Source organism: Etheostoma spectabile, chromosome 6, assembly GCF_008692095.1.
Source record: "Etheostoma spectabile isolate EspeVRDwgs_2016 chromosome 6, UIUC_Espe_1.0, whole genome shotgun sequence".
Taxonomy (NCBI): domain Eukaryota; kingdom Metazoa; phylum Chordata; class Actinopteri; order Perciformes; family Percidae; genus Etheostoma; species Etheostoma spectabile.
Genome location: NC_045738.1, coordinates 12,433,792 through 12,445,476, shown reverse-complemented (window position 1 = coordinate 12,445,476; position 11,685 = coordinate 12,433,792). Strand labels below are relative to the sequence as shown.

Here is an 11,685-nt window from a genome sequence, read left to right as displayed (position 1 = left end):
AAAAAAAAAGGTAACCCTGTACAGTTACTATGTAACGCATGCATTATTTCTTTGTAAATATCCTTGTGTATTCTGCGCCTGAGTCATAAACGATAAGTCCTGATCCTACCTGCTGTGTATGTAACCCTGTTTGCAGGTGCAGTGATATCCCTGGGGTTGGTCGTGGCAGTCCTGGGTGCTGTTGCAGTGGTGATGGCCATTGGCACATTCATCCTCCTCTGGACAATGGAGGAAGGACCAGCTGCTGTTTCTCAGTGGGCAAACGCCCTCACTCACACCTGGGAGACAAGAATAGTGGAAGGTGAGGGAACCACAGATAAGAATAGCAGAAATTTTGATTAAATGACAAATGTAACGCTGGACTGGTTACACTTCACAATGCTGAACTTCTTAAACAAATCAACTGAAGATTTTTCTCACCATCAAGTCCGCCTTGTAAGCAGCGTCCAGCCCCATTGCCCCCCCGAGTAGCACACCAGCCACACTGAGGCCTGGAAATGCACTGGGAGCACTGTGTGAGCTGGGAGCACTGGGGAGAGCAAGAGTCCCCCCCAGAAAGCAGACGACCACACTGACCCGCCTCACATCGCAAGGGCACAAAAGACGGGCTCATGCACTGGCGGAAGGGGAAAGAGGTTAGCTGTATATGAACATGATTTCTTTTTTTTTTAACTCATACAAAGTACTTAAGTGCCGTAAAGGCTTACCTGCTGCAGAGCCATGCTCCACACACAGTGCTGCCAGCCCCCATCAGAGCCTCTGGAGCCCAGACAGAGGCTGCAATTATTGAGACTGTGGCAGGGTGGAGGGCACGGCATAGGGGGAGAAGACTCCACCTGCATTGGTGAGACGTTGAGCAGGGCGTAGCTGAAACACGTCCAGTCATAGGTGGGGTTCACACTCAGGATGCGCCTTGTCTCACCTGATATGATCACAACACAGTCAACATTTTCAAGTGGAACACAGCCAACATTTATTATCTCCAAAGTAATAATTCATCTACACGGGTGTGATAATCATAATTACTAAATTACAATTTCTAGTGTATTTAATGTGTTTGTCAATTTACATTTGATTTATCTTCAGGTTTAGACTAAAAATTATAACAAAAGAGCCTATAGGAAATTCATAATTCCTCAGCGCTCTTCAACACTACATTGCCCATACCTGTGCGTTTGAATTGGCGAGTCCACATGCATTTTCCAGAGGCAGTACACTTGGGGCAGTCAGAAGCCTCGCAGCTGGTCTCAGTGCAGTTGCTGGACAGGAAGATCTCTCTCTGGTTGATCCGACAGTCATGTTCAGACGTACAGCTAACAGAACTGCTGATACAGGCCCCCTCTGGACAGTTTGTGCACCACTTACACTGTAGAGCAGGCTGGGAAATTCAGTAGGGAACAGATTTTAGTTGATAGAAAGTCGCAATCTTAGTTTGAGCTAATGATTGTGTTACAGTAGGGGTGTTGTATATTACCTGTGATGTACTGGAGAATGTTTTAGGATGTCGGGCAAGGCATTCACTGCAGGTCTTCAGTCTGCGACACTGGTCTGGCTGACGAGGGGTTGGGGAACAAGGAGACTGGCCAGTGAAGCAGCCCATTCTGACAGAAAGGGAATTGAAAGTTTGACAAATTTTATTTTTTAGCTGCACATAACTTCAAGCTCAAGAACAGAGTGCTATTTATTTAGAGTTGCTTTCAGTCAATGTGTTACCTCTCAGCAGTATCAGAAGAAGCACAGGTTCCCCTACACCAGATGCAGCTGCCTGTGGTGGTGTTGCAAGCTTCTGGTGTTGGAAGCAGCGCACAGGGGTCAGAGGGCACAGACAGGGTTAGGAGTCTGCCCAGTGTGACACCATTGAAGCCCCCTGACAGGAAGAGACGGCCACTCAAGCTTGTCATGGCAAGAGACACTGAACTATTTACTGGATCTCCTACAACTGAGACTGAAGAAAAAAAAAAAGTGATTAGGTTTTGGTATGGAAATTTAGGATTTGACCATAACTGAATCTGCAGAAAGACACTAAGACGGGCACCTGGTTGTATCCAAGTGTTACAGTTGATCTGGTACAGAGACACTGAGTTACTGTAGTCTTCAGCTTCTGTCCTTCCCCCGACAATGACCATGGTGTCTTTGATCATGGCTGCAGCGTGGAAGAAACGGGACAGGGGCTGCAAAGAGATGACACAGCAAGAATAGATATCTTATTTATATGCATTGGACTGATAGAAGATAAATGCTTGGCTTGTCTAATTTACTGGCCTTTAACAGGAGGGTAGAGACTAGATGAGGTCGGCCTCCTACCTTATTACCCTGTGAAGGCACCAGCAGAGACCAGGTGAGGTTGGGGTAGTACAGACTGTAGAGCTCGCCCGAGGGCTCCACAGTCTCCACGTGGAAGCGGTAGCCACCAAAGACATAGATGGCATCAGTGTGCTCATGGTAGACTGCTGAGTGGCCATATAAACCTGATTGATGAGCACATATGCAAAACAGGTTAAAGTGCAAAATTCAAAAGTGCATTTTCAAAATGCAATACTGGAATTCTCTGTGAGGTTGACAAAAAAATAATTATGTTTGTACTTGTATATAAGTTGTGCGTCAGTCAATAAGTTATTACCAAGTAAGAACTATGTTACCAACCATAACAAAAACAAAAGACTTAAAAACCTGTAGGTGGTGTGCCAGTGTGGGGGGCAATGGTCCAGTTTCCCGTATGAGGGCTGAACTCCAGCAGATGGTGGTTGAAACCGTTGTCTGGAGAGTAACCTCCAATCAACAGCACAGAGGAGTCTCGACGTACAGTTAAAGTGTGGCCTGACACCGGGGGCAGCACTGTGCTCTGTCAGAGATGGAAGAAAATGTAATTTACTAGGAGGCATAAAACACATACAACCACAATAGTTTTTATTTCCACAATAAATCTAATCCTAACCTTGTGTTCTCGCCAGACTAAACTGCTGAGATTAAGACTCCAGGTATCCATGGCAACACCGTTTTCAATGACACCGCCCACCACCAACATGAAGTCGTGACTGGTTCTGTGGCTTCCAGAGCCAGACTCATGACTGGTCAGCAGTGCAGAGGCGTGGTGATAGCGAGGACTCGGAGTTGAGCCTTCTTCAACAGAGCTCGTCAACATTTGGGTCCAACGGTGCTCTGACACAGAATATCTAAACAAACCCGGGACAAAAACCATTATTACGCATAATATAGACTTATATATTATTATTATAATATTACTTATACAAACAATATAACATCAAAACTGTTTTGTGACATTAATACTACTCAGAATGCCCTACCTGTAGACATTTCCCAAAATGCCATCTGACAGAGAGAGTCCTCCATACAGCCAGAGGTTGCCCTGTGGTCCAGACACCAGTGAGTGGCCCATCCTGTGGAGAAACCTGTGGGCCTGGTTCTGGGAAGCAACAGTGCAAAATGAATGTGTGTTTGTGTGTGCTGTGGTGTAAGATTCATGATTTTTACAGTTTAAGTTCTGCCCCTACCACTGTCAGTTGTGTGTCCAGCAGTGTTTCCCAGACCAGACTGTTAGAGTCCCGGGGAACAGAGCAGTCTGAGCCAGCCCAGCTATCTGAGCACACACACACTCCCAGGGACTGAGACAAAAAAATATGTTGTTTAACAATCTAGGAACATTTGTAACATGACTATAATCAGACACAATATTTTACAGAGATCATTTTAGATTATCATGAACAGATCACAAGAAATCTAATGGCAGAGTATAAAACTACAGTGTATGGTACTCTAACTGTACATTTTGGACACAATTTCCATTCTTTAATAATTCCAAAACACGTCTATTCCTAGAAATAAGTGATCCCCGTGCCCGAATCAGAAGTAAAGTTCTAAATATAATTTGTCACAATTCTTACTATATTACAAGCCCCTCTTCCTTCTGCTATTCCACAATCCTGAGGGCATATGGGCCGGTTGCACTGGGGTCCACCATATCCCTGAGGGCACTGACAGAGCCCCCCTTGACACTGGGCTCTAGCTGGACACACAGGTGATCCCTCTTCACCCTCATCAGAGCTCTGGTGACACCGCCGCACCCAGAAAGATGCATTGAAGCCTTGAGGTTTGTTTGAGGAGACGTTCGCCTCAAAGTAGACGGAGATCACGCCTGGTAGTAAAAGAGAAAATAGAATATATGAGAGTAACATGGTGATTTTTGATTTTGTCTGTTTAAATGCCCACTATAACTCCATTACTTCAAATATGTAGATGTGGGTAAGCGTTTGTATAACATGTTTCAATGGTTGACAGCACAAGACCCAATGCCCTGAGGTGAACTAATCTGCTAGGTAATTAGTGGTAAATGTGTTCAGAGGAAATGTCATTTTAATTGCTCGACTTTTGCTGTCTGCCTGTAATGCACAAGCAGATTTCTCCAAGCAAACATTTTTTTTATTATTGAATGAATAAATGGATGGATACCTGAGGTGGCCTCCACAGTGATAGGTTGAGTCCTTGTGGTGCCACAAAATGCCCCAATCAGGTTGTGATCTGAATGTACAACTCCATTGGCCAGGAAACGAGGGAGGCCATCAAACACATAGACAAAGGAGCTCTGCAAAACAAAACAAAGGGAATTTAAGGTTGATAGTTATACAGGTAAGAATACTGACAATGTGTGATGATACAGCACAGCTAACATGTTTATTTGCTTGTGTGTATTATCAGGTCATGTTTGTACTCACTTTACAACGTGTATGAGAGTCTGGGTGTAGAGTTAGGGCTACAGGGGGACACAGCTGTCTGGGCAGACAAGGTGCCAGGTTCTCAGTCACAGACAGGACCCACAGGCAATGAGAAAGTCCTCCGTTCCCTTCTGTGCCACTTCGCCAACCCAGAGAAGAGGAGAGAGGCATGGCAGAGGAGGAGGTTGAGGAGAGCAGCACAGAACGACCCTGGCACTGGCGGTAGCATGTGCCATTGTTCCTGTGAGAAGAGAAGAGAAAGACATCAGGATAGCGGAGTCATGATGAAAGAATCTGAAGAAAATAATCATAAATCACTTTCTACTTTTATCAATACCTTATTGTAATCTCCATTTCAAATAAAAATAATTTTCAATCAGTACAGACACAAAAAAAAGAAGTGTGTGTTACACTCAAGTTGTAAGACAAAGACCTTCTAACCTGGGGTCTCCGTAGTAACCAGGAAGGCAGGACTCACAATGTGGTCCCTGAGTGTTGTGGGTGCAGTAGCACTGGCCTGTCTGGTTGTGACAGTATCCTCGGAGAGGGTCGCCATGGCCGTTACACTCACATTGCACACAGCCGCCGCCACCAGCCAGCGCTGAACCAAAGCTACCTGGACGGCAGTGCTCACAGTGGGGTCCAGTAGTCCAATCTGAAAGACATGGGCAGAATATCAGCAGAGCAAAAACAATTACTGAGAACAAGCTACTTAAACAAGCCATTTATAAAAGTCTCACCCTGGCATTCGTCACATATCCCTGGTGCAGTAATACAGGTGGAATGGAAGTTGCAGCCACAGTCAACGTCACATTCAACACCACTGAGAACCAGAGTGGCGGGGTCAGACGTCCACCCAAGGGAACATTCACACTCAAACCGTGGGCTGCCACTGCATTGGCCCTCACGGCACTCATTGTAGCACCTGTGGAAATAGGAACAATTATGTTTGGGTCAAAATGTCTTTTAAAAAGAATCCTGATGACTAACTGGAAAATATGAAGACTTTTTGCTCAAGAGAGCTGAAAGATGAATAAACAGAGGAACATCTTACGTCTGGTTGCAGTGCAGTGTGCCATCCCCCGTGTATCCTCTCTCACAGTGACACTCATAGGAGGTAGGAGTATTGATGCAGGTGGCAAAGGGGTGACAGTTGTGGAGACCCAGCCTGCATTCTTCTACATCAGGGCAGGTGGGGTAGGACCAAATGGCATCTTGCTCTTTGTCATCCAAGAGCTCCAGCTCCATCTCCATTTCCAGGGGCCGTGGCGGGGCCGATGTCTGGGGCTCGGGACTGAAAGAGTAGGAAAAGGAGAACCGAAGTTGGACAGGTATACTATATCCATCTATACGTCCATCCACTGTTATATGGTTCTATGTAGAAATCTGTTAAAGTTTGGCGGACATTCTATATTATGTGAAGGTTTCAGAAAGTAAAGAAACAAAAAGCCCTTCAATGAATTGATGAAATGTTTTCTTCTAATACAGAGACTGAAACAAGTGGCTTTTATAAGTCTTGCAAATGCATTTGGTCCTATTCAACTTGGAATAATTGTACTGTAAAAACGTTGAGGACCTTTTCCTCTTACAAATTGTGAACCACCACAAATACATTTACAACCTGTGAAAAACACTCCATCCATAATATTTTATTATAAATTGCCAATATAACAAAAGCCCTTCCTTATGAGAAAAAGGCACCTGCTTACTGCATCAAGTCATGAAAGCGTAATAAGAGAGATCTTACTTTGCAGCCTGTGCTTCAGCCACAGCCACACTACAGTTATACACCAAGGGGTCGTCCATTCCTGCCCAGTCTCCCCTCAAACATCTGAAAAGATGAGTAAAAACCATAAATAAATACAAGAAGACAATGACTATTAACATTTCAGACATTTTATAACAAAAGGGAATTATAAATAAGTACACCAATCTGTACAGAGCAATTCTCAAAGTATTTGTTATTATTCGTGCCATACTTACTTTCCAATTGTGGGATTGTTGTAGTCACCACACCAGCCACACTGGAATGTCCGCAGGCAGTCTGTGCACGTGTTTAAAGCTGAACATTGCTTACACTGGGGAACCGAATGAACACTGACAAGTAAGAGAATAAGAAAAGAGAATATTAGATTAATGATTTAGGTTCAATTCCACTCACTGACAAAATATAACTAATTGCACTCAAAAGGAGTTATATTTTAAAATTCAGTCAGTTGTCTGTATTTTTTGTGGTCACATATGTGAGTGTATAATAATAATGTGCAACTGCAAATAATTATGTGTATCAACTGTCAGCTGAAAAACAAAACAAAACTTATTTTACCTGTCGTACCAGTCCCTGCACTCTCCATAGGGGTATTTTGTGAGGTAGGCAGCAAAGTAGAAGCAGGCCTGGGCTGACTCACACCATGCGCACTGGCTGGAGTTAGAAAGGCACTCACCACATGTCTTTCTCCTTTGCAAGAAAACAAGATGTGGGTTAAGGTTCTTGTTACATACAGTACAAAAATATAAACAACATATGAAAATATAGCTCTTCAACTTACTGGTTGCAGACTTTAGGACAACCCCTTGCGTCACGTATGGATCCGTCTAGTCTTCCCCGTCGACTGCACTGGTAGTCACCTTTCTTGCTGGAGTTTATTTGCCACTCGCAAAAAGGGTCCTGCAGGCCAAATTGAGCTTTGCATGAGTCACAAATACAGCAGCTCCAAATTAAGTTATACAATAATATCAGCTGCATAGTGACAATTTATGTTAAAATGAGTTGTTATCTGTGTTGTACCTGAGTACAAGCAGAGCAGTCTCTGTACTCTTCACACAAGGTGCAGTGCTGGGGTGCCAACAGCAGATGGCGCTGACCATCTCCCTTGCCTTCCCCCATCTCTCCCTCAGGACAGGGCTCGAGGTCTGGGTTGTCCCGCAGCAGGCAGCGGGACAAAGATGGGCACCAACCACAAGACTGATCGGACAGACAGGCCAGACAGGACATGTATGTTGAGCAGGAACCTGAGCGGTAAGGCTCCAGGAACAGGAAGGAGATCTCCTAAAGGGAAAGTAAGTTATGATGGAAAGGGCATATTAGGTAAGAGTTTAACTTTTGTTTTCCTACTAAATACAATCCACCGTGCAGAAAAAATGACCAGCTAAAGTTTAATTTACTTTCACTGCTTATGCAGGATAAACCTCTTCATAAAAGCACATGTTTAACTGTACTCACACTGCCTCCAGGCAATGTTCTGTTCCATATCAGGGCCATCTCACTGGTCTGTCCTGAGCCAGAGTTGTTAAGGTAGCCCTCAGCCTGAACAAGGTAATGATTGCCCCTAGTCAAGTTAGAGAACAGTCTACTCCCATCTGTGCGAGCCAGGTGCTTCAACTCCTTCTCCTGCTGAGCTGCCCAACGACCCACCACCTCCTGCTCCGATGGGTTGAAGATGCATAGAGAATTAGAGATAACAAGGGTTAAGTAAGGCTGGCAATAAACAAGTGCTGCGAATTAAAAATAAAATAAAGAAAATCTCTCATTTAATCTCTCATTTAATAAACAAAACAGAGTATTTAAATTAAAATAGCATTCTGAAAATGTACATAATGTAATATTTAATTTTAAGTCAGTGCATTTATATAGAAAATGTACACAATCCCAATCTAATGCAATATTTTTCCACATTCCAATACACTATTGTGGGTGTTTAATTATTGGGAAACTTCAGCAGCCAAACTGTCAAAAAGCATACATAGTTTTGTTGTAAGGTAAATGTAATTTTTAGCAAACAAAGACACAAGGGAGGTTATTTGTCTTGCACGTATTACTCATGTGGGGATACTCCAATAGTCACAATGTTATTCAACATCGGCCTAAAATCACTACATTATGTTTAGTGAAAATAATAACATAGTAATAATAATAATAATAAATAATAATAATTAATATGCGCTGCGGAGAAGTGTCTAGCTAGTCCACACAGCATTCCGGGGAAAATGTGCTCTGGTTTATTTGCATTTCTTTAAACCAATCACAAAACAACAACAAAAAGAAAGTAGAAGGAAAAGGACATCGACAAAAAAACATGCATCTAGCGGAATTTCCAGCGGCCCCAGAGCAATCACGGAGGTGGAACGTCATGGATATAGACTACATCTAGAACAACTAATCCTGTCAATACTTTCCAATTTCAGATGAACAATTTATTTTAAAATAATGTATTGAATTTATAAAAACACAAAAAGTGTTGACATGCACTTTCCCTCACCAGTTGGCTGGAGTTGGGCCCTGAAGCAATTCGGGCCTCAAAGTGGAGCCTTTGGATGCGAGCCCACATGAAAACAGTCTCGGTGGGAGGGGGTGCAGGTGGAGGGGCCCCCCACAATGGGTGGATGAAGCCCCTGAACTGTAGGGCTACATCCATTTCTGTGGTGGGACTAAGGATGATGGTGGTGCTGCGTAGGATGGACACCTGGTGAGGGGAGGAGGATGGAGGATATGGGGAGGATGGATGGAAGTGGAAACACATCAACAGAAGGACTAATCTCTACAAACTGCTTACCAAGTTCAACAAACTACTTAAAAAGGAACGTTCTCTATGAGCGTACCATAACAGTGAAAAAGAACAAAAAAGGAGAAGTGAGCATTGAAACCAAGAGGTTGAAAAGCCAAGAGCAGAAGGTAGAAATTCACAATAACAGGGAAATTTTCATAATATTCAAGTTGGAGAACCTCAGTGGAGTCAAAGTGTCAAAGCAATGTTTGAGGAAGGGAGGAGGGATAAATATAAGCAGAAAAGGGAATTAATTACAACCAGTTAGCACTTGAGAGTTTGACTCTGTACCTTGTCAGGCTGGGAGTCGTTGCGGGGGTGCTGGAAGGTGAGCAGGTGCAGTCCCGGGACATAGTTCTCGGTGCGACAGGAGTGGAGGGAGGTTAGGAAAAGGGTACGCTCCCCCCACCAGCCGTACGCCCCTGAGATCTGGTCCACACGGCACGCACTTCGCTCTGTGAGACCGAGAGGGAGAGGTCAGCATACAAAGAACACATCTGACCTCCACAAATATCTTATTACAGACGATTTTTAAAGTGTTCTACTGTACTGAAATAAATCTGATCTGTGACTTTTTGTGTGACGTGTGTTCAAAAAGAGTAAAATGACATGACCTTGCTGCACCAAAGGAAGGATGTGATTGGACAGGCAAGTCAAATCATGGTCTGACTAGCCTGCACAATCTCAACTGGGTGTAGTCACATCACTGTGCTCCATCTCTGAAACACGCCCAACATAAGTCCCTCCCCTGTCAACTCCCAACATCTTTTTTTTCAATCTGAGGCTTAGCCATTATCTTTTGCCCTCCTTCCTCCCTCATTGGGTCTCACCTGACACTGGTAGGCAGGACTCATTCTGAACACACCAGCCAAATTCACCAGGGGCACGGGCCAGAGAAGCTAGAGTGCCACTGAACACCAGGCAGGACTGGCAATCAGACAGGAAGCGAGCCAGGCCCAGGCAACCAGTACTACCACACTGTGAACACAAAAGAGGAGTTATAAATCCTGACAGATATTCATACAGGAACTTCAAAGTGAAAGAAATGTTTTGGGTGTCTCACAATGTGGTAATGGATATACAGTACCAATTATATTTTGACGCTACAATTGAATGAATAAGTCAAAGAGAGTAAACCACAAGGCTGTGCTGAGGAAAGTGTTACCGGATTAGTTGGCTGGTACTCTCGACAGCGGCCTTCACACCAGCTGCACTCTGGGTTCTTAAGGCACATACTTTCGTCTAGCGCCTCAGCACAAACAGCGTCCTAATAATGCAACAAACAAACAAACAAACAAACAAACAAAACAAAAACACACACACACAGTTTCACAAAAATGTAGTGATTCTTAGCTGCTCCAAGGATATGACTTCCAGTTTTCTTGTTTTATGATACTTTCACTCACCCTGTCACCTTGATCGCTACTGACAAACAGTGGAACTTTGTAAGCCACCAGGTCTCCACGGGCAACGCCACTGTAACCCCCAGCAACCAGTAGCACTCGTCCCTCCATCACTGCAGCAACATGCGAGTAACGCCCCCTCACAGAATCCCCTCCTTAGAAAAAAACGAAAGTTTAATGTACGTGTAGAGGCTTAATAACAACCAAAAAAGAGACAAGCTGTGGCTGAAACTGGACTGTGTGTGAAAGTCTACTGGAACTCACTAAGTGACCATCTCTCCCCAGCAGACACCCATTGGTGACAGCCCAGATGGTAAAAGAAGATCTCTTCATCAAAGCACTTCTCCTCTTGGTAATGAATATGTACATTCCCCCCTGCGAGAGAAAGGCAGGAAGAAATTAGATAAATGAACACAGGACAGAACTGATTAAAGGAGAATGATGTTGATTTGCTTAATGCTTACCGTAGACCACCATGTAGTTTCCAATGACGGTGGCTGAGTGGAAAGCTCTCTCTCTGGGGCCAGTTGCTGGGAAACGGGAACGGAAGGATGTCCAAAACCGCCTGTCCACGTGGAACACGTCTGTGTTGTTCACCCTCACACTAAACCTTAAAAAAAAATTTAAAATACAACAACTGCACTTTCAGAAATCTATAAAAGATACTGTATATATTTGTATTCAAAAACTTGTTTCATCATTTCAAATAATTTCTAACTCTACTATTCTTATCTTAACTTATCTTTTTCTGGAGTGCCTTAATGGAACAAGTTTTAAAACTGAAATCACGTTTAATCTAATCACAAAGGACAAATAGTTTACAATTAACTTGATGTGTACAGGAATAGACAAAAATATGACATGTGCAAAAAGAATACATTCTAAAACTAGACAGCAAACTGTTCCCCTTCCTCATTAGCAACCACAAATAGAAAAGTGTGTACAAAATGTTTCTGCTGGCTGTGTGTGTGTGTGTGTGTGTGTGTGTGTGTGTGTGTGTGTGTGTGT

The 11,685-nt window shown here is 43.7% G+C and overlaps 1 protein-coding gene across 2 annotated transcripts in view; it reads right to left on the bottom strand.

Moving 5' to 3' along the window:
- Positions 1–11,685, bottom strand: part of megf8 (multiple EGF-like-domains 8) — a 19,515-nt gene that overhangs the window by 4,404 nt on the left and 3,426 nt on the right. For both annotated transcript variants that reach the window (XM_032518583.1, XM_032518585.1), the window contains exons 9-39: positions 11,142–11,287; positions 10,942–11,052; positions 10,681–10,832; positions 10,440–10,541; positions 10,105–10,252; positions 9,566–9,729; positions 8,990–9,193; positions 7,954–8,151; positions 7,519–7,779; positions 7,280–7,398; positions 7,057–7,188; positions 6,714–6,827; positions 6,478–6,561; positions 5,785–6,024; positions 5,471–5,655; positions 5,172–5,385; positions 4,731–4,971; positions 4,468–4,600; positions 3,903–4,153; positions 3,513–3,623; positions 3,306–3,424; positions 2,936–3,173; positions 2,671–2,842; positions 2,305–2,468; positions 2,036–2,171; positions 1,714–1,945; positions 1,475–1,601; positions 1,168–1,378; positions 708–922; positions 421–616; positions 110–278 (exon numbers count right to left, since the gene is read on the bottom strand). In XM_032518583.1, coding sequence (XP_032374474.1) covers positions 110–278; positions 421–616; positions 708–922; positions 1,168–1,378; positions 1,475–1,601; positions 1,714–1,945; positions 2,036–2,171; positions 2,305–2,468; positions 2,671–2,842; positions 2,936–3,173; positions 3,306–3,424; positions 3,513–3,623; positions 3,903–4,153; positions 4,468–4,600; positions 4,731–4,971; positions 5,172–5,385; positions 5,471–5,655; positions 5,785–6,024; positions 6,478–6,561; positions 6,714–6,827; positions 7,057–7,188; positions 7,280–7,398; positions 7,519–7,779; positions 7,954–8,151; positions 8,990–9,193; positions 9,566–9,729; positions 10,105–10,252; positions 10,440–10,541; positions 10,681–10,832; positions 10,942–11,052; positions 11,142–11,287 — 5,289 coding nt within the window. The remainder of the gene's footprint in view (positions 1–109; positions 279–420; positions 617–707; positions 923–1,167; positions 1,379–1,474; positions 1,602–1,713; positions 1,946–2,035; positions 2,172–2,304; positions 2,469–2,670; positions 2,843–2,935; positions 3,174–3,305; positions 3,425–3,512; positions 3,624–3,902; positions 4,154–4,467; positions 4,601–4,730; positions 4,972–5,171; positions 5,386–5,470; positions 5,656–5,784; positions 6,025–6,477; positions 6,562–6,713; positions 6,828–7,056; positions 7,189–7,279; positions 7,399–7,518; positions 7,780–7,953; positions 8,152–8,989; positions 9,194–9,565; positions 9,730–10,104; positions 10,253–10,439; positions 10,542–10,680; positions 10,833–10,941; positions 11,053–11,141; positions 11,288–11,685) is intronic.